The following is a 23,613-nucleotide window of genomic DNA, read 5'->3' on the forward strand; positions in this document are numbered from 1 at the left end:
CAGATAGAAGAATCAGTTCCAAGTGTCTGTCTTTTATTCTAGTTTCATTATAGTAGGTAGTTTTCAAATTGTACCTTTCAGCTTTATCCAGAAGCAATTATATTAGGTACTCTGAGTATTCAAGTTAGAGTTAACTTGAAGTTATCGCAATAGTTAGATGCTGATTGCCACAACGGGATTAGAGGTAATCCTTAGGTTTACAAAGAGTTTTGTAAATGCTGTTTTGGCTCAGTGATTTAGTGAAGTGTTCGGAAAAATCCTACTCAGTAGTAGGTCGTGATTTTTTTATCTTTTGAGCTGGGTATTTTCCACGTAAAAATAATTGTGTTCTTTACTTTCCGCATTTATTATTTCTATAATAGTAGTATAAGGAACACATAGAAAAACAGACCTTTCTATAATCTGTGGACGCGAAAATTGGACACCACACAAATTATCCCCTCTTGTGTAACATTGAAGTATAAAACATCAATTGGTATCAGAGCAGGTTATCCTTGAAGAGGCTTACACCTTAGGAGAAGATCAACATGAGTGCACCATAAGCCACAACTATTTAATGGCCAGTACTACTCTTGGTGGAAAAACAAGATGAGAGATCACATTATAGGAGACGACTATGAGCTATGGGACAGTGTTACTGATGGTCCACTGGCTACCTTGAAGAAAAATGCTGAAGGAGTAGATGTGCCAAAGACAAGAGCGGATTGCACTGCTGAGGACTTGAGGAAGTGGGAGAAGAATGCTAAAGCCAAGAAATGGTTTGTCTGTAAACTTGGTCCAGATAAGTACAGCAGAATCCAAGGCTGTACCATAGCTAAGCAATTTGGGACACACTGTAAGTGGCTCACGAAGGAACACCTCAGGTGAAGAAATCAAAAGGAACTCTATTGTACTCTCAGTACGAGAGTTTTGCTATGAAGGACGGAGAAACCATTCAAGAAATGTATACAAGGTTCACTACACTGACAAATGAGTTAAAATATCTTGGAAGGATTATTCCTGAAGAAGAAACGGTCGAGAAGATGTTGACTAGAGTTTTGCCTATCACTTGGGAGAGTAAAATCACCGCCATCCTGGAATCAAAGAATATCGCCACTCTCCTACTAGATGAATTAATTGGAAATCATACTGCCTAGGAACTTAGGAGACAGACTATAAAGATGGATGTACCTTAAAAGGAAAAGAGCTTGGCTCTCAGAATCACTGAAGGTTCTGATCTGGAAGATGATGAAATTGCTATGAACACCAAAGACTTCAAGAAGTACCTAAGGAGAGGAAACGGTTCTTCAAGAATTGGAAGCTACAGCAAATCAAAAGCTCTTGAGAAACAAACCAATGATGGCTACTACAAGTGTGGAAAGACTGATCCCCACATCAAGAACTATCCTTTGTGGGAAACTAAATGGAAGAATGAAAGAGCTGAACGAAGGAAAAGGAAGAAGGAATACGTTCAACCCAAGAAAAGCTTTAACAAAGTTTCAACAAAAGCTATGGTCGCTGCTTGGGGAGATAGCTCAGATGAAATCTCAGATGATGATGATGATGATGAACGAGCACTTATGGCCATTGGAGAATCTGATGAAGAAGCTGAGGTTAGTGTTTCTCGTCTCAAAGACAAGATTAAATTTTTGTCTAAGGAAAAGTTATCTGAGTTGCTCTTAGAGCTAATTGATGAATCTGAGGATATAAATAATGAAAAGGAACAGCTGTCAAAAGAGTGTGTAGTTTTAAAAGCTAAGTGCAAAAATCTAGAACTTAGAGCTAGTGAAACTGAAAGTGAAAATGCTGTGTTGAAGAACCAGGTTCATGAACTTGACACAACTGTCCTAGAACTTAGATGTAAAAATCTAAAACTAAAATTAGGAACAAGTAAAAAGATAGCTAATCACACACAACTCACTTTAGAAGAAAATATAGGAAAAATAAAAAATGAGTTGTACAAAAGAGATGAGCAGGTAAGAAGCCTAAAGGAGGATCTAAGAAAAGTCAAGCATGAGCTAGACAGAATTTGTAAATGGAACAGGTCCTCCGATGTACTTTCATGGCTACAAGAACATCATAGTAGCAACAGAAGAGGACTTGTCTCTGGGAACCCTACACCTAAGTGGGATCCCAAAAGCAAGTACATTACACTTCCTAAGAACAAGATTTGCACATACTATGGTAAAATAGGTCACTATTGTCACACCTCCTTTTTGCGCGCCCGGCCCCGAAGGGTTAAATGCGCGAAGGAGTTTTTCCAATTTAAGTGACAATATTCGAAATGGGGTTATTTATTTAATTCAGAGTCGCCACTTGGGAAAGGTTTGGTTTTTGGTGTCCCAAGTCACCGGTTTATCTTGAATCCCAAATCGAGGAAATTTTCGACTTTTCCAAATGAAGTCTGCGAACCAGAAATTCTAAGTAAGGAATTCTGTTGACCCGAGGGAAGGTGTTAGGCACCCTCGAATCCCGTGGTTCTAGCACGGTCGCTTAAATTGTTATAATGGCTAAATATCTGATTTAAATACATGTTGTGACTTATGTGCTTTTATTAAGTTTAAACCGCTTTTATTATTATCATTTATTTTTATAGAATTGCAACGTCGTGAAAATGCATCTCGAACCACGTCACAATCAATGCACCCGTAGTTGTTAACACATTTCGACTCCGTTGAGATTTGAATTTGGGTCACATAAATGCGCACCCGAATTTAAGAATGTAATTTAATTAAGTCGCGTCTAAAGAATCTAACGCGTTATTATCTTTGGGGAAGGCAGTGGAATTCACTAAACAGTCCATCCCAAATTCTAAGTATTTATCATGATCAATTATTGAGGGCCCCGGCGATTTGTGATTCATTTGGCGAGGCTCGTCTCATTTTTATTTTAAAGGATAAACCTATAGTGACTATATTTTCTATTAAATTCGTCTCTAAAAATAAAAGAAAATCTCTTAATTATTTACATGCTGAAAACGTAACCTATTAGTTATTAGTTTACGGCTAATGCGATTGGAAAATTGCGATCGAGTTTGTACAAAGAAAAACTGCTTTCATTTTTATATTCTATTATTTACTAATGCTGGAACATGAGAGGGATACACAATAATATCAAAGCCGATTAACTATTCTTCAAGTAATTTAAACTAGCATTATTAGATGAAGAAATCATACATATGCAGCCTCATTACTCATTAATTAATCGACTACATTTTTATACAAAGAGAGGAAAATTAATATTCAAACACAGATCCAAACAAAAGAATTCAACAGGAACAGGAGCCTGATTAATATTTCATTTTTTCGCTTCAAGCCAACAGTGTACAAATGTGTACCTGGAAACAACAGTACAAGAACAAAAGAAGTAGGAGTCAGCAACAGTAATAACGCGGCAACAGCAGGTTCAGCAACACCACAAAACCAGTAACAACCAGTAGAATAACCCAGTAACAGATTGAAAACTCAGCAGTGCAAAAGTACAATCGCAGTCAAAGCAGAAGAGAGAAAAGATACGAGATGCAGTAGTTTCTGACTTTTGAATAACACTCGAAGAAAAGCAAACAGAATTGTTCGAGTGAAAGTTCAAATTGTCTTTCTCTTTTACTATCACAAACTCTCTCAAGTATAAAAGTATGTCAACTCTCAAGTGTAAAAAGAATCTGTCAACTCTCTCTAAAAATCCTCTCAATAATATTCAACTCTTTTTCTCTCCCCCCAAAAATCTCTCTTAAAACTCTCAAGTCTCCCCCTAATGTCAAGAAATGACTCTATATTTATAGCAAGACCTTGCCTTGAATTCCTAAACCCAAATTATTCCCCCAATGGCATGCTTTGTCCCACTATCAAATGTCTTCTTTATTTTAAAACTTTGTCCCCCATGCCTACATTAAATAAATGCCACATTACCAACCCATTACAATATGTCCCCCATGCCTACATTAAACAAGTACAAGATTCCTCAACCCATTACAATTTGTCTTCCATGCCTAACATAAACAAATACAATATTCCCCTCCATTACATTATGTTTTGTCCTATTATGTTAAACAATTATATCAAAAACCCCACCCCATTATATTTGTCCCCCATGCTTAATATAAAGAATCAAAATATTGTTCAATTACCAAACTACCCCTCCGACCTTATTGCAATTACAAATTTACCCCCGAATGTAATGCAATTTACCAAATTACCCCCATCAGCTCTAAACACTCAATTAATCATAACTTGACCAAAATATGATCAAGATGACCAATTTCTCAACAATCTTCAACAACAATTATATGAACACCATGAACAACACAAACTCCAAATTAATGGAAATAAATCAACCATATCGGGAACCAATCCTGGTTAATTTAGATCATCAATGGATGAACAAAGATACAACAATACCAACAACAATATGCATGATTCAAATTAAATCAACAAATCACAAACAAACATGAACTCACATTAAATCACTGGATTTAAACATGAACTTCAAACAAAGATGAACATGAATCAAATCTGTTTTTTAAGCGACAAACATGACGGATTCTAACGATTTAAACAACATTAACATTTTCTGGAAAATTTATAACAACATGAAACAAATTGAAGAAATAATTAATTAAATTTCAATTTGAATCTAACAAGCATTAAACTAACAAATATTCATTTAAACAACAACAAACATTCATTTAAACAACAATACGAACATGAAATAAACATGAAAAATAATTAATTAATCTTTCATTTGGAATCTGAAAAATTAATTTAACAAACAACATGAACAAACTAAAAAATTAATTCAAACGATAAACAAAACAAACATTTGTTGATTTTAGGTTCGAGAAATATCAAAACCAAATATGGACAAAATAAAACTCAAAAATCTACTAACCGGATTGAAATGACGGACGACTAAACAAACAACGAACTTGACGAGCCTCGACCAAAGCTCGAACCAACAGTGACGAACCCGATTAAGAAGTAACTGAAGCAAGACAACAATTGACGCGGCAGCAGCAGCTGGAGCAGAAACAACAACGCATCGAAGAAGACATGAACGAGCTGGAAAAGATGCAACGAGCTGGAGCTGGAAAAGATGCAACTCAGCCATGGACAACGAGCTGGAACAGCCGAAACATGAAGAAGACAGCATTGTTCGGACTGTTCGCAGTCGAAGACGAAGCAGTAAAGCTGGTCGTTCTGATGGGGAAGACGAAGCAGAAGGCATAAGCAGACACGGATGAAGATGAGAATGGAGCAGCTACGCGGGGAGGAGGAAGGCAGCTATGGACGTCGAGCTCAAGCTCGATCTTGACGCCGGATGACGAGGATGAAACAGAAACAGTCGTGTGGTCGCCTGGGCTGCTCATGGTCGAAGACTAAGCAGCTGCGACCTTGGTGATGGTGAAGCCGAAGGCAGCGGGGTGGGTCATCAACGGGGTTGTTCGTTCATGGCTATCATTGGGTGGTTGTGCCGCTTGGTTGTTTGAGCGACGAACGAAGGAGGAGGAGGAGCCATGAACGTTGGTGAAGCTGAAGACGCAGCTGGGTCGTCCATGGTAAGGGTGAAGGGCAGCCATGGTTGTGTGCTTGGAGTTTTGAGAGGATGAAGAGAGGAGGCGGATGAGTTAGTGTTTTAGGGTTTTTGTTTTGTTATTTTTTGTTTTGTTTTTGTGTTTAGACCAAAAAATGAAGAAAGGGGTTGGGTATTGGGTTAATGGGGCGGACCGGGTCGACCCGTGTGAAGTGGACTGGGTCGTGGACAATTGTTTGGGCCTGGGGTTGAAAATTGAAGAAGTGGCCCAATCCGATTTTTATTTGTATTTTTGTTCTCTTTTCTTCTTTTATTTTCTAAAACTAAATTATAAAAATACTTAAGTTATTATTAAGAATTAAATTAAATTATAAAAGCGCAAATTAACTCCCAATAACAATTAACGCACAATTAAGTAATAATTAAGCATAAAATTGTTCATTTGGACATTAAATGCTAAAAATGCAAAAGATGCTTATTTTTGTAATTTTTAATTTTTGTAAAACTAATTTAATTACTAACAATTGTAGAATGAAATCCTACATGCAAAATGCGACATATTTTTATATTTTTTATTAACTTAACAAATAAGCAAATGCAGACAAATACAAATGATTATCCAAAAATATCACAAAATTACTCAAAATTGCACACCAAGAAAAATCATTTTATTTTGCATTTTCTGGGAGTATTTCTCATATAGGGCAAAAATCACGTGCTTACAACTATAAAAGTGAATGCTCTGCAAAAGAAAAGACAAGTCAAAAGAACAAAGAATTTGTTCAAGGGAAAAATAAGCTACCAAGTTGGGCTAAAAAGAATTTGATTCATTCTTTTGACTATAAAAAGGGACCCAAACTAGTTTGGGTTCCTAAAACTAACCCCTAATTTTCTTTTGCAGGTCCAAGTGAAGGGGAGCAGCCAAATATGATACGTGGATAATGACTGCTCAAAGCATATGACAGGAAGCAAGAACCAGTTCCTTTCACTTGAGGACCTTAAAGGAGGTAATCTCTCCTTTGAAAATGGAAAAAAAAGGTGAGATCATTGGGGTTGGAAAGGTAGGTAAGACTGACTCTCACTCTATTGAGAATGTCTACTTGATAGATGGACTGAAATACAGTCTAATAAGTGTATCACAATTGTGTGATAGAGGTAACATTGTTGCATTCACCTCTACAAAATGCTTTATGATTAATATCATCATTGACAAGATAGTTTTGCAGGGAAAAAGAGTGAACAACATATATATTGTGGATCTGTCCATACTTTCAGATAATGAACTCACTTATTTAATGTGTTGGATAATCATCCCCACTTTTAGCACAAAAGACTTGGACATGCCAGTCTAAGTCAACTCAATAAACTAGTCTCCAAGGACTTGGTGATATGACTGCCTAATATTAAGTTCAAGGAAGATAAAGTTTGTGAGGCTTGTGCAAGGGGAAGCAAGTAAGATCCTCTTTCAAAAGAAAGAAAATGGTAAGCACCACCAGAACGATGGAACAGGTCCATATGGATCTTTGTGGACCAATGAGAACATTTAGTAGAAGTGGTAAGAGATATGTTATGGTGCTTGTTGATGATTACTCTAGGTTTACTTGGACACTGTTTCTAACATCTAAAGATAAAACATTTGACATATTCACTTCTTTTGTTAGAAAAACTCAGAAACAACTAGGTAATTAACTTCCATCAATTAGGTTTGATCATGGTACTGAATTTAAAAATGCTAAATTTGCTAAATTTTGTGATGAGCATAGCATAGATCATAATTTTTCTGCTCCTAGACTCCTCAACAGAATGGAGTAGTTGAAAGAAAGAATAGGACATTGGAAGAAATGGCTAGGACTATGCTTCTTTCTAGTAAACTGCCTCATAGTTTCTGGGCAGAAGCTGTGAATACTACATGCTACATCACAAATAGGTGCATGACTAGACCTCTTGTTGAGAAGACTCCTTATGAGCTACTTAAAGGGAGAAAGCCAAATATATCCCATCTTAGGGCATTTGGATGCAAGTGCTTTGTGCACAATAACGGTGAAGACTCCCTAGGTAAGTTTGATCCCAGAAGTGATGAGGGAGTATTCTTGGGATATTTTTCACATAGTAAAGCTTATAAGATTTATAACAAAAGAACTATGTGTGCAGAAAAAATATACATGTAGTTTTTGATAAAACTAACATTCTTTCTGAGAAGCAAGAACATGAAGATGAATCAATTGGGCTGGTAAGAAACTCAAATGAAACCACAACCCAAACTGAAGCTATACCAGAGGAAGGAACATGCGATGGAACAGGTCCTTCTACACCGGGCAACCTGACAGGGGGAACTGAACAAAGAGGAACTGATCCTCAAACCTTGAGGGAACCTGTCCATGAACCTGTTCCTCAGCAACAAAACATTGAAGGAACATCTAGGGGAAACCAGCTGGTTGTGAAACCTTACAAGCACCAAATTTCTCATCCCATTGAGAACATAATTACTGATCCAACCTCTGGAATCAAAACTAGATCTTCTTTGAAGAATCTTTGTGCTTTTGATGTTTTTCTATCTCTTATTGAACCTAAAAATATTGCTGAGACTTTGTAGGATGCAGACTGGGTGAATGCAATGCAAGATGAACTCAACCAATTTGAGAGAAGTCAAGTTTGGCATCTGGTACCAAAACCTAAGGACAGATCAGTAATTGGCACAAAATGGGTCTTCAGAAACAAACTTGATGAAGATGGAATAGTTACAAGGAACAAGGCAATATTGGTGGTTCAAGGATATAGTCAAGAGGAAGGCATAGACTATGATAAGACCTTTACTTCAGTTGCAAGATTGAAAGCAATTAGACTCCGTATAGCCTTTCACTACAAGAAAGTTGATGTATAGTAGCGACTTTAAGTGGTGACTCACTTGATCGCTACAAAAGATAATGATATAGCAGCGATTACTATTGTTGCCGCTGAAAACAACCTATCAGTGATGACTAAAAATGAGTCGCTACAAGAACTAGTGGATTTCGCCACAACCCTGATAAAAGCCACAAAATATAAGGGCATTTGTGGTGACTTTTAAGTGTCGCCGCTAAACCTATCACACCTAAATTGTCCTATTTTGTACAAAAAAGAAGTGAACGAAAATAAACCCTAAAATAACAAATCTCCTCCTCGTAAAATCTCTAACTTGCTCCATCTTCTCAATCCCAAATCATCTTGAACTTGCTCCTCACTGAAGAGGGTCACACACTATCGATGGTGAACACGCTCTTTTTTGTCTCATTATCCGGCAAATCGAGCGCTAAATTCCTTTATGATAGGTTTTAAATGTCTTTGCCTTATGTTTTGATGATCTAACAAACTTACTGTTAAGAACCAGATAGGGAACCTGACACACTTGGGTTACACCACAAGATTAACAGATTTTAGCTAAATGTGAACTGCTATAACTTCAGGAGATGGGAAACCAAACAAGGACCTGGTACCCTTGTGGTTCCCTCATAGCAGTACAAAGTCAATTAGACATAGCTGGAAACGACATGGCCACCTGCACTATTTCTACCTTCTGCCTACACTACACTATTTCCCTACTTATTCCTTAACCAACTATAGTGCTTACATCATTTTAAGCGATGCCATCAAGGTATATCAACAATGAGTTTATATCAAAACATCACTTGAATATTTCTGTTTCTTATTCAAGCCTTTTTCAAAAATAGAGAAATCAATTCTCACGAGCTTGAAGAACAAAGTTAAAACGCTACTACGGACTAGTTCCTAGAGTTAGTATTTTGTTGTCCTTAGTTGAGTTGTAACTTTGTGATTGTTCTTATTGTATCTCCTAAACTGCTTAGCTAGAAGCGTTGATTAGGAACCCTCTTGTAAAATCCGTAAACTCTCTGAGTTAATGTTGTGACTAGGTTTAGTCATAAGTTAAAGTCATTGTTACTAGAGAGTGACAAAGTGACTTGTGGTAAGAGTATCACAAGTTAGTTAAAGTCTTTGTAACTAGAGAGTGACAAAGTGGCTTGTGGTGAGAGTACCACAAGTTAGTTGAGTTAAATCCTTTGTAAAAGAGTTATTACAAAGTGGCTTGTAATAGGTGTTTAAAAGTTAGTGAAGTTGAAAGCCTACACGTGTAGGTCGTAGTTTTTGTCCCCTTGAGTTGAGATTTTTCCACGTAAAAATCCCATGTCTCATTTACTTAAAGTTTTACTAGCATTCTCCGCATAACCTCACAGAGGATCAGGTACCCTACTATTTGGTGGACTTATATAAACTAACAATTGGTATCAGAGCAGGTTCCTCCTATTAGGCTAACACCTAGGAAGGATCCTTATGGCTGCTCCACCAAATTTTGAAGAAGGTCAATCTACATACCGACCACCCAGGTTCAATGGACAATACTATGGGTGGTGGAAAATAAGAATGCATGATTTTATCATGGCTGAGGATTCTGAGTTATGTGATGGTCATATGTGATGGCCCTTATGTTCCAACAAAGGTACTGGAATAACTTCCATTTCAATGTCAAAAACCAGTCAAGAATACACTGACGCAGACAGGAAAGCTGTGGAAAAGAATTTTCGTGACAAGAAGATTCTGGTATGTGGAATAGGACTTGAAGAATATAATAGAATTTCTGCTTGCGACACTGCTAGGGAGATACGGGAAGCTTTGCAAATAGATCATGAGGGAACCACCCAAGTAAAACAGTCTAAGATCGATATGCTCACTACCGAGTATGAACTCTTCAGGATGAAGGACAATGAATCTATTCAAGATATGCACACAAGATTCACTTCCATCATAAATGAGTTACACTTACTTGGTGAAACCATTCCTAGAAATAAGCTAGTGAGAAAAATCCTCAGTATTCTGCCTAGCCCTTGGGAAAGCAAGGTGAATGCTATTACTGAATCAAAGGACTTGCAAGAGCTGACTATAGAAGAGCTGGTTGGAAATTTGAAGACCTACGAGATGAAGAGGAAGATAGAAAAGAAAGAAAAGAACCTAGTACTCAAAGCTGATAGCAATGACTCAAGTGAGGAAGATAGTGACATGGCTTACTTAACCAAAAGATTTTAGAAGATGGTCAGAAGAAATGGAGAAATGATAAAAAGAGGCAGCTCTAGCAAACCAAAAAACTACGATCTCTGTCATAAGTGGGGAAAGTCTGGACACTTCATCAAAGACTGTCCTCTCTTGAAGCAAAAATTCTCCAAGAACAACCCTAAAAAAGCAGCTAAGAGGAACCCGGTTCCTTTCAAGGACTTCAAAATAAAGAGATATGCTGACAATGTGATGAAACCAGCTCTTGCAGCATGGGGAGATTCCTCTGGTGAGTCAGAAGATGAAACTGATGCTGGTGATATTTCCATGATGGTAGTTGAAGGCGAGGAAAATGAATATGACTCAATTTTTACTTTGATGGCCCAATCAAATGATGATGAAGACGATGACAACAACGAGGTAAATTTCAGGGATGTTCAGAGAAATCTGAAATCCTACTCTCCTAAGAAACTCATGTCTTTAGCTAGTGTATTGATTGCTGCCTATCATAGTCTTGTGGAGGATAGGGATTCCTTGACCTTAGAACTAGGAGAAGCTGAACAAACTAGAGATGACTTAGTGGTTGTAGTTATTGACCATAATGAAACCATTGAAAACTTCAAAGAAGAAAGAAATGATCTCTTGGCAGTAATTGCAGACCTAAGGGAAGAGACCAGAGACTAATTCAAAACCTGGAAATTCTGGAAAAGGAAAAGAGATAGCCAGTGAAGAACACATTAGGCTTGAAAATGAGTTGAAAGCTGTGAGAACTAGGATGTGTGTTGAAATTGAGAAAAACATGCACCTCCAAACTGATCTGGAAAGAGTAAAAAATTGAAAAGTTCCTAAAGTGGACCTGTTCCTCAGAAGCTATCATTGCCATGTACACTAATAATGGTGGAAACAGGCAAGAAATAGGGTTCCAAAAGGAGAAAACTCCTTATAACCCTCACAGCAAGTACGTCACTGCTTTTGATAACTGACTTTGTACCCCACTGTGGAAACAATGGGAACTTCAAAGAAATTTGCCAGGCCAGGGTTCAATCTGTTCAGAAAAATAAAGTGTTTGCTGAAAAAGTGACTACAAAAGAGGGACCAGGTTCCACTCACAAAAAATGCACATTACCTTCATGGACTAAGAGAGCTCTTATTCATCATCTTGCCTACTACAAGGGACCCAAACTTTCTTGGGTTCCTAAAACTAACTCTTGATCTTCTTGTGTGGGGAATAGTGAAAGGAAGCGGTCAACAATGGTTCATGGATAGTGGATGTTCAAAGTACATGACTGGGAACATCATGGACTTTCTTTCACTAAAAGCCCTGCAAGGAGGGATTGTATCCTTTGGAAATGGGAAAAATGGGTACATTCTTGGAATTGGAAAAGTCGGAAAGTCGCTCACTCATTCTATTGAAAATATGTATTATGTCAGTGGCCTTAAGTACAGTCTCTTAAGTGTCTCTCAAATCTGTGATAAAGGAAACAAGGTGGAATTCTTATCCAAGATATGTACAGTTACTGATCTGGTAACTGGTGAAGTGGTATTTGTGGCCAAAAGATACAAGAACATCTATGTTGCTGATTTCGAGTCCTTACAAAGTGGTGGTCTAAGTGGATGTTGATGATGATACTAAATTGTGGCACAGAAGACTGGGGCACACAAGCTTTTCTCTTCCGAACAAACTAATTCAGAAGGACCTGGTCCATGGTCTGCCCATGTCAAAGTTCAAGGTGCAAAAAATCTGTGATGCCTGTGCTAAAGGAAAACATGTGAAGTCCTCTTTCAAGTCTAAAAGATGTGTGAGCACCTCAAAGCCGCTAGAGCTTTTGCATATGGACCTCTATGGTCCTATGAGAGTGCAAAGCAGAGGAGGAAAAAGATATATTTTTGTGATAGTAGATGACTACTCCAGATTCACATGGATTTTGTTTCTTAGAACTAAAGATGAAACCTTTGAGGTGTTTGTGGCCTTTGTGAAGAAAATCTAGGTGAAGATGGAGTCTAGAGTCACATGCATTAGGTCAGATCATGGAACAGAATTTGACAATGCCAAATTTGATGAGTTCTTCAATGAAAATGGCATCACCCACAACTTCTCAGCTCCCAGAACTCCTCAGCAAAATGGAGTAGTGGAAAGTAAGAATAGAACTCTGGAAGAGATGGCAAGAACAATGCTAATCGACAGTGGAATTGCAAAGAACTTCTAGGCTGAAGCTGTTAACACTGACTGCTACTTGGTGAACATGTGCATGATCAGATCCCTCCTGAACAAAACCCTATATGAGCTACTGAATGGAAGGAAACCCAAGCTGACCCACCTAAGAACATTTGGGTGCAAATGCTTCGTTCTCAATAATGGAAAGGATCAGCTTGGTAAATCCGATGCCAAGAGTGATGAAGGAATATTTCTGGGCTACTCTTCTCAAAGCAAAGCATACAAGATATACAATAAGCGGACTCAATGTGTTGAGGAAAGTGTTCATGTTATCTTTGATGAGTCTTATCCATTCTGTGAGAAGAATGCTGAAGAAGATCAAGATGGAGAACCCTTACTAGTCCCTGGTGAAGTCATTGACATGACAAATGGAAAGGCAGACATGATGAGTTAAGTAAAAGAGCTGAGTGAAGACAATACTATCTCATCCTCAATGGAACCAGGTACTTCAATAACAACCACTAAAGTTGAAGAAAGAGTGGTTGATGCAGTTCAAGGTACTCCACTATCACCTAAGAAAAGAACTCGGAAAAACCAGTCAAATGTACCCACATTCTCTCTAAATGAACCTCAGACATCTAATTGGAGACACAAAAGCTCTCATCCTCTTGACAACATAATCACCCCTCTAGATTTCGGAGTACAAACCAGGTCAAAAGCCAGAAATTCACTTGCCTTCTCAGCCTTTCTCTCCCTAATAGAACCCAAAAATATCAAGGAAGCTTTGAAATATGCAGATTGGATTACAGCCATGCAAGACGAGTTACATCAGTTTGAAAGGAACAATGTCTGGCACATGGTACCCAGACCCTCAGATCGAACCATTATAGGAACCAGGTGGGTATTCAGGAACAAGCTTGATGAATATGGTAATACCACAAGGAACAAGGCCAAGATAGTGGTTCAAGGCTACAATTAGGAGGAAGAGATTGACTATGATGAAATTTTTGCTCCGGTCTCTTGCATGGAAGCTATTAGAATTCTAATCACTTTTGCATCCCATATGGAATTCACCTTGTTACAAATGGATATCAAAAGTGCATTTATGAATGGACTTCTTAAGGAAGAAGTCTATGTAAAGCAACCTCCAGGGTTTGAATGTCATGAACACCTTGAATATGTGTTTAAAATGGACAAAGCTTTGTATGGGCTGAAACAGGCTCCTCGAGCTTGGTATGAAAGGTTGTCAAAGTTCCTCTTGGAAAATGTCTTTAAAAGAGGGAAAATTGACAATACTCTGTTCCTAAAGAAACGGGGAAGGAACCTGCTCATTGTTCAGGTCTATGTTGATGATATCATTTTTGGGGCAACATCTGATTCTCATGGGAAGTGAGTTTGAGATGAGTATGATGGGGGAACTGAACTTCTTCTTGGGTCTTCAAGTAAAACAGTCCCCAAAGGGTACATTTATTTGTCAGCAAAAATACATCAGGGATCTCTTGAAGAGGTTTGACATGGAAGCATCAAAGGTGATAGACACTCCTATTGCTACGGCCACTCGACTGGACATGGATGAAACTGGGACTCCTGTGAATCAAACCATGTATAGAGGCATTATTGAGTCTCTTCTCTATCTTACTGCTAGTAGATTTGATATTGTCTTCAGTGTGGGGCTATGTTCAAGGTTTCAATCAAATCCCAAGGAATCTCATTTGAAGGCAGCTAAAAGAATTCTGAGATATCTTAAAGGAACACAAGACCTGGTCCTTTATTATCCCTTAGGTGATAGCTTTAATCTTATTGGATATGCTAATGCAGACTATGCAGGTTATCTTGTGGACCGGAAAAGCACTTCAGGAATGTCTCACTTTCTAGGTTCATGTCTCATCTCTTGGGGCACAAAGAAGCAAAACTCAGTGGCTCTTTCAAAAGCTAAAGCAGAATATGTAGCCGTAGCATCCTGCTATGCACAACTTTTATGGATCAAGCAGACCCTGGAGGACTTTGGGGTACTCACTGAGAGTGTGACCCTTCTATGTGATAACACCAGTGCACTCAACATGGCCAAGAATCCAGTTCAACACAAAAGGATCAAACATATTGATGTGAGGCATCACTTTCTGAGGGACAATGTGAATTTAGGGATTTTAAAGCCCAATTGAGAACATGATTCCTCATTATTTGGCTATGAAAATCACCTTAAAAAACTGGCTAAAAGTATTTTCTAGCCATCTCTAACTCACTTCAATACCATTGCAGGTAAACACGCATGATGAGTATAGAAGCTGTAGATGCAGTGCATGGATGATAAAAGAGGATTGATACTTTAAAATAAAATAGGTCAAGAACCTGGTTCTTGTACCAAAGGTTAGTAGTTCTGTGCATTCTTTAATACACGTCTTAAAAAGGTACAAAACACAACTGCCATGTCATCCAACTTTTCAGACTCTGTTGTCACGTCTCTTCACTTCAAATCGTTCCATATCCCTCTAAAACGTTGGACTTCTCCACACCCAACCAGTGCCTATCTCTCTTTTCATTATTATCCATTCCTAATAAAACCCCCCTCTGTTCTCCACAAACCATAAGTCCTCCATTAGAACTTCCCAAAGCAGCTTCACTCCATCTTTCCAATGGCTGATACAAACTTCAACCTCCCTACCTCAGTCATACCTGTTACTGAAAAAACTATGGAGTCCTCCGCCCCTACTGAGCCATCTTTAACCACTCTTACCCTTACCTCTAAGGTCACACCTCACCCAGATTCCCCGTCTCTCTCCATTTCAGAAACCCCTAAAATTGTTGATCCACCCTCTCCATCTTCTGATTTTCCCACTAATCAAAGAATAAGTGGTGAACAAGGTTAAAACCCTGAGGTCACAGAGGGTTCCGCCATTGTTACTACAGATTTCGTGGTGGCAGTAGTGCCGATTGAGGAAGAAAATATTGTAACCGTTGTCTTGGTGTCTGCTGATGGTGTACTACATGAGATCATCTCTTAGAAAAATGAGGTACAAGGTATGGGGGACGAAGGGGCCATTATAACTGTTGAAGGCGCTGCACTAGCAGAAACTACTGGACCCTCACATCAGTACAACCTGATCCCTCTCTGGAGGACCCAGGTCAGGGTTCTCATTCCCAGGACAGTTCTGCTTCTGCATTCGCTGTTGCGCCTTTGGACATACAGGCACCTGAGATGAGGTCCAGTGATGAGGAGGATTTAGACAACCTAGCCCTTGATGCATTCATAGTAAAACGAAGGGTGGTGTCCACTCCTGAGTCTTCCACCAAGCGACCCATTACCAGGTTGCAAGCTAAGGTGGTTTACGACTCTGCCCTTCAAAAGAGCAAAAAGGGTAGTAAGAAGTGTCACACCTCCTTTTTCGCCCGCGCCGCCCGCAAAGGGGCGCGGAAGGGAGTTTTTTCCAATTAAAGGACAATCGAAACGAGATTTATTTATTTATTTCAGAGTCGCCACTTGGGAGATTTATGGTGTCCCAAGTCACCCATTGAATCCCGAATCGAGGAAAAGAATGACTCTGTTTAACAGTCTGCGCGCCAGAAATACGGATAAGGAATTCTGTTAACCCGGGAGAAGGTGTTATGCATTCCTGAGTTCCGTGGTTCTAGCACGGTCAATCTGATATAATACATGTTGAACATATGTGCGAATTTTAACTTTTAACCGCTTTTATCATTATTATTATTTTATCGAGAATTGCAACATTATGAAAATATATCTCGAACCACGTCACATCAATGTACCCGTGGTTATCGACATATTTCGACTCTGTTGAGATTTGGATTTGGGTCACATAAATGTGCACCCGAGTTTAAGAAAATAAATTGTTAAAGGCGCGCCTAAAGCGACTAGCGTATCATTATTTTGGGTAAGGCCGTGAAATTTGCTAAATGACCGATCCCGAAGTCTATACAATTATTAACCATTTATTGAGGGCCCCGCAACTTGTGCGATTTATTGGGTGAGGCTCATCTCATTTATTTTAAAAAAGATAATCCTAAAGTGCCTACGTTTTTTCTATTAAATTTGTCTCTAAAAAATGAAAGAGAAATGGTTCTAATTTATTTACATGCTTAAATTAACCAATAGTATCTAGCTAAACAATATTCCTACAAGTTCCGAAACGGTCTATTCGTTTAATGAGCTACCTGTTGAATGTTTAAGAATAGTCTAAATCAACTAACATGCTTTTTGAGATATGATAATCATCAAATAATAACAAACTATCTGAACAGAGTTACTACACCATTTATTTATTTTTAGCAATACATAGATAGTTCGTCCACTAAGCTATTGTCAGATGTTCCATTATATATATTAAACAGCTACATGATTCTAATTATAGTAAGCTAAATAATGTATATATACAAATAAAATTCAGAATATAATTAAGATAAATTCAGAGCTTCAACTCTTCATTTCATATTCATGCTTCACGTTTCAGTTTACATTAACCAGCATGTCAGTTGTGTACCTGATATTGGAAGCAAAAGAAAAGGAAGATCAGTAGAAATGCGGTAGCATACAACAATAGCAACACCCAGCAACCAGTAACAACCAGCAACGAGAAACCAATGACAGATTTTAAAATCAAGATAAAAATCCAGAAACACCAACAACACTCAACAGACAGAAGCAAAGAGAATCTTTTCAGATTTGAAAGACTAATTAATGTTTAACCCTTAATTTCTGAATCCGTATATCAGAATATTTAGATTGTATATCAGGTGTATACTACTCTCTCTTTTAATTTCCAGAATGTTTTTATTTGTATTTTTTTGAAAGTCTTAATATTTTCGGAATTTTTCTCTCTTTTCAATATTCAGCTCCCTCCTTTTTTTGTGTCAAAATGACTCTCATTTATATTAAGACCCTTGTCTTGAACCACTAACCCGAAAATATTCTTCCACTCCCACACTTGCATGCTTTTTTCCCCCACTATATTAAACAACTACATTATTCCCCACTAAATTATATCTTGTCCCCCACTATATTAAATAATTATATCAAGCCCCACTACCTCATGTCTTGTCCCCCACCATGTACTATTTTAATATTATTAAAATATTATTTAATCTTAATGGACAGAGCACTCAAAATAAATAATTGTTAAGATTTTCAATTCCAAAAATACCCCTCCGACCTTACTGAAATTACCATTTTACCCCTGAAAATACTGCAATTTACCAATCTACCCCGTAAGCTATAACCAATTCACCTAATCAATTCTAACCAAAATATAGCAGCTATAACCAATTCCTAATCAAATTTTATGAACAAACTTAAACTAAATGATGAACAACAAAGAAACAACCGGAATTATTTTGACTGAACAATATTTTTAAACAACAAATCTACTTTCAGATTTCAACAACAATAACAAACAAGTATATTCAAATCATTGAGCTCAAATTCAAATTAAACTTAAACAGAACAAATAAACGGATTCAAATCACTAAACTCAATAATCAATTGATCTTCAAATTAAGTCCAACAACATTACAACAAAGATGCATGATTCAAAATAAATCAAAAATTAAACACCAAAACATAAATTCACATTGAATCACTGGATTAAAACGAACTTCAAACAAAAAATTGAACACGAATAAAATCTATATTAAACAACAAAGATGACGGATTCAAATGATTTAAACTAACACTCTTCTATATTAAAACTAAATCCTTTTAAATTAATAAAAATAAACTGAAGAAATAATTAATTGAACTTCAACTTAAATCTAACAACATTATAATTAAACTAACAATTTCTACCTAAAAAAAACAAGAAAAATGAAACAAACTGAAAAAATAAAAAAAACAATAAACATGAAATTAATATCAAACATATCTGATTCCAGATCCGAAAAATATCAAACAAATTGCGGACAGAAACGAAACTTAAACCAACTAACCGGATCGGAACGACGATGAACTCGAACGAAAACAAATTTGCCCGGAAACAATTATCGCACCAAAATAACTCGACGTCGAAGACGACCACGAACGGACCATCGAAGAAGATGGTCGTTTGGTGTCGTTTGAAAAAAGAAGCAGTTGCGAGGAGAACGAAGAAGAAGACGAAGTAGCAGAAGCAGCGGACATGGTGATTTGGACGTGAAGCAGAAGAAGCAGCAGCGGTGGAGCTTGGGATGGAGCGACGTCGAGTTGCTTCACGTCACTGCTGCTGCGATAGGCGGACATGGCTGGAGCTGTGACTAGAGGAGGAAGATGGTGGAAGGTGTTCCTGTCCGGTCGTTCATGGTGGTCGACGAAGAAGATGAAGCAGCGGGGTGGTGCTGTGTTGCGACACTGGAGGGGTCGTTTGGACGTGAGGTCGTCGTTTGGCAGAGTGGATACATATTCCTGGGGTTTCATCCATGTGAGGGCAGCCATGGCGGCTTGGGACGAGGAGACGGAGAAGCAGCAATGGCGGAGTTGGAAGGAGGGAAGTCATGGGGGTTTCGTTTGAAGCTAGAGCTTGGAGGAGTAGAAGAAGAAGAAGACACAGCAAGGGCAGCCATGGGAGGAAGGTTTGGAAGGAGAAGAAGAAGAAGAAGAAGAAGAAGAAGAGGGGAGGGGGGCGGGTAGTTTAGGTTTTGTTTTAGGGTTTAGTTTTTTTGTTCAAGAATGAAAATAGAAAGGGTGGGGTGAGGTTTTGGGTTATGGACTGGGTCGACCCGGTTTGAAATGGACCGGGTCATAGGGGAAGGTTGGGTATTCTTGGGCTTGTGGTTTAAAATTGAAGAAGAGGCCCAATCCGATTTTCGTCTATTTTTTGTTCTCTTTTCTTTCACTTATTGATAAAACTAAAATGTATGAAATTAAATTATAAAAACCAAAATTATCTTAAAATACTAATTAACTTCTAATAATAATTATCACCCAAAATTAAACATCAGTAAAATAAAATCACACAATTTGGACATTAAATGCTAAAAATGCAAAAAATGCCTATTTTTGTAATTTTTTCATTTTGTAAAATAAACTTAATTACTCCTAATTGTAGAATTACATATTAAATGCAAATGTGACATATTTTTTATATTTTTATTAATTTAACAAATAAACATGCACAGACAAAATATAAATAATTATCCAAAAGTGCCACGAAAATTCAAACATTGCACACAAAGGAAAATTGTTTTTATTTTGAATTTTTGGGAGTAATTCTCATATAGGGCAAAAATCACGTGCTCACAAGAAGCAAAGGATGAAGCTGGTGAAAGATGGTGTGCCCGTAAGTGATAAGGCGATCCCTATGGTAGAGGTGGAAGAGGAAACACCAGATGAACCTGGTTCACTGGTTAGACGGTCTCAGAAAAAGAAGCAGCCTGCTTCAGTAGAGAAGGTTTCTACCTCTAGCTCCAAGTTGAAGGATGTTGTGAGTGAGTTCTTGATGTCTGATGAGGATGTGTTAGTCAAAACCAAGGGGAAAAAAATCCAGTGGTGGGAAATCCGGCAAACAAAAGTCTAAAAGTGTTCAGGAACCTGGTTCTATGAAGAGGATAAGAAGTGAAGTCAGCTTTGGCTCAGAACGCCTGAGGCACCAAAAAATTCAGCTGGGTCATACGTTTGACCCAGCAATCTCTGAGATGGCTGATATGTGACAAATTCTTGAAATGGTTGAGTTTCAAAGATGGGCGCATCTATTCCAAATTGATACACCTAAGGCATATGAGGATGAGGTACAAAGCTTCTTTGCTAGCCTCTTTCCCGTTGAGACAGACCACATCTATGCTTTGGTGAATGGAGTAGATATCGTGTTCGATGTAAAATTGCTTGGAGAAATTCTTAAAGTTCCTACAACTGGTGTGTCCAGTGTAAAGGAGGTGTCAGTTTAACTTCAGAAATGCCATGGTAAAAGACAATGCAAACCAAAAGGGGGAACAGATCCATAAGAAAACGTTACTCTCTGTCTATCAGCTACTTTTCGAATTGGTCAACAAAGTTCTATTGCCTCGAGCTGAGAGGAGGTCAGTGACTTCTAAGTCTGGCTTGTTCTTGATGGAGCAGCTGGATAGTTTTACTCCCGTGAGCCTGTTTGCTATTATGATTGAATACATGCAAAAGGTGGCCTTCAAAGATGGTAATCATGGCCTTCCCTACGGGTTTTTGCTTACACGAGTGTTTAAGTTCTTTGAGGTGCCTCTGGGGCCAGGAAAGATGGCGACTAAGAAGCAGACTTTCTCACAGACAACATTGGAAGAATGCGAGTGCCTAGAAAAGAATGGGGGAGTAGGAAGTACATGAACAGTCTCACAGCTCATTAATGCTCAGAACAGTGCAATTGAGGAGATTCGTCGGTTGAAGGCTAGGAATGCTATCCTGGAAGGTCAGCAAGCCCAAGGGGTTCCGGCGTCAAATGATGAAGTAGCTCGTTTGACAAAAGAGAATGCTGATCTCAGGGCGCAAGTAGAGAACCTGAAAGCATAACTGCTCAATGAGCAAAAGTCAGCCAATGCCCGAATAGACCTTGTTCTCCAAATACTTTCTGCAGCTTCCAAGCCCTCTACTCCTAGTGCCCCCTAAGTACCCCTTCAGTGACCTATTTCTGGAAATGTCCTTTAAGTTTTTTTTTGTTTTGGCAGATATTTTGTTTTCTTTTTGTGATATGGTTGGGATGAAACAATATTGTCCCGTCTTAACAGTCCAATTCTGCCTTTGATTTTTAAGCAAAGGCATATTAAATTTTATTAATATTAAATCTATCCTCTTTTATTATCTCATTGCTTAAATTCTATGTTTCTCTTCTCTATCATATTGTGTGCACATATGTGGCATGAGTTAGCTCGGCTAGAATTCTTTATGTTGTTTATCTGTTTGTGTCTTTTTAATGATGCCAAAAAGGGAATAAATAAGTGTAGTATAATGAAAAATAAGGAAGGCATAAAGTCAGGGGAACTTGTGTTCTCCTGTTACTTAATATGGTTCTCCGTGTTCTAAATCCACTCTATCAATGTTAAGTTTGTCATCATCAAAAAGGGGGAAATTGATAGATTTTAAATATCTTTGCCTTATGTTTTGATGATCTAACAAACTTACTATTAAGAACCAGATAGGGAACCTGATACACTTGGATTACACCGCAAGATTAACGGATTCTAGCTAAATGTGAACTGTTATAGCTTCAGGAGATAGTAAACCAAACAAGGACCTGATACCTTTGTGGTTCCCTCACAGCAGTACAAAGTTAATTGGACACAGCTGGAAGCAACGTGACCGTCTGCACTGTTTCTGCCTTCTGCCTGCACTGCACTGTTTCCAGTGCCCACTTATTCCTTGACCAACTAAAGTGCTTACATCATTTCAAGTGATGTCATCAAGGTGTATCAACAATGAATTTATATCAAAACATCACTTAAACATTTCTGTTTCTCATTCAAGCCTTTTGCAAAAATAGAGAAATTAATTCTCACGAGCTTGAAGAACAAAGTTAAATGCTACTACGGACCAGTTCCTAGAGTTAGTATTTTGTTGTCCTTAGTAGAGTTGTAACTTAGTGATTGTTCTTATTGTATCTTCTAAACTGCTTAGCTAGAAGCGTTGATTAGGAACCCTCTTGTAAAATCCGTAAACTCTTTGAGTTTATGTTGTGACTAGGTTTAGTCATAAGTTAAAGTCTCTATTACTAGAGAGTGACAAAGTGTCTTGTGGTAAGAGTATCACAAGTTAGTTAAAATCTTTCTAACAAGAGAGTGACAAAGTAGCTTGTGGTGAGAGTACCACAAGTTAGTTGAGTTAAATTCGTTGTAATAGAGTTATTACAAAGTGGCTTGTAATAGGTGTTTACAAGTTAGTGAATTTGAAAGCCTACAGGTGTATGTCATATTTTTTGTCCCCTTGAATTGGGATTTTTCCACGTAAAAATCCGGTGTTTCATTTACTTACAGTTTTACTAGCATTCTCAGTATAACCTCACAGAGGACCATGTACTCTACTGTTTGGTGGACTCATATAAATTAACACTTCATCGTATCTTCCTCTCTAGATTTTGTACTCTTTGCTATGTTGAGGTAAAAAATCTAATCCTATTTTTGTATTGCGATGCTCTACAGACTATGCTAATATTTAGGAGAAGAGATTACATCTGATGAGGAATGGTGCATTTTTGCGGCATAAGACTTAGGGTAAGCACGATCTTTAGCGATTTTTGGTTATTTATTGTTGCAAAAGTGTAAAATTAAGGCGTTGTCATGATATGGGATCTTCTTTAATACAATATTTGCGCTCTCAAGCTTTAAAATTAGTGGGTTTGATAATATTTTGGAAATTTTAGGGCTTTTGTACTTGAATAACTCGGTACTCTGGAGTGTTAAATTTTACGTAATTTTTAAAGCTTTTGGAATGATTCAATGCTCACTTCTCTTAGTTATTGGTTGCTAATAGCATAGATTTTAGGTCTCTGAGTGAGAACTTGTGTTAAGTTGCTTCGTTACTTTTTAGACAAATATTTTAAGATAGGAAAGCAAAATAGACTTAGAGATTGGTCCATCTTGTAATTTTTTAAATGAAAAGAGAATATGGGATATTACATGTATTTGGTTAGTTGGTTTATTAAGTATTTGAGATGCCCATCTCATCATATTGGTTGCTAAGTAACTAATTGGCCAAATTGGAACCAACTGCTCTTTGTCATCACCAAGTTGGAAAACTAGTTATTGAAAGTTGTATTGGTATGTGATTAAGTCGAATGTATTTTATACTTGGTAAGATAAATCGTTTTCTGGTATATTTAAACCACATTTCTTTCCTCGCTATTTGTTTATTTTTTCCCACTGAGAAAATTTTATCTTAAGTTAGTGAGCAAATATTTCCTAAAGAGATTGATATTTCATCTTATTAGAAACTAATTAAGGTACAATAACTTTGGTAGGATGCATTGTGG

General features: G+C 37.7%; 1 protein-coding gene across 1 annotated transcript; it reads left to right on the forward strand.

Annotated features, from left to right (window-relative positions):
• The first annotated feature begins 14,304 nt into the window (after window positions 1-14,304).
• LOC142163037 (secreted RxLR effector protein 161-like) lies at window positions 14,305-15,025 on the forward strand. The gene is made up of 2 exons (XM_075220287.1): window positions 14,305-14,712; window positions 14,963-15,025. Exons 1-2 carry the CDS (start codon window positions 14,305-14,307, stop codon window positions 15,023-15,025), a joined length of 471 nt encoding a protein of 156 aa, XP_075076388.1.
• Window positions 15,026-23,613: the final 8,588 nt, after the last annotated feature.

The sequence above is a fragment of the Nicotiana tabacum genome, chromosome 8, assembly GCF_000715075.1.
Source record: "Nicotiana tabacum cultivar K326 chromosome 8, ASM71507v2, whole genome shotgun sequence".
Lineage (NCBI taxonomy): Eukaryota > Viridiplantae > Streptophyta > Magnoliopsida > Solanales > Solanaceae > Nicotiana > Nicotiana tabacum.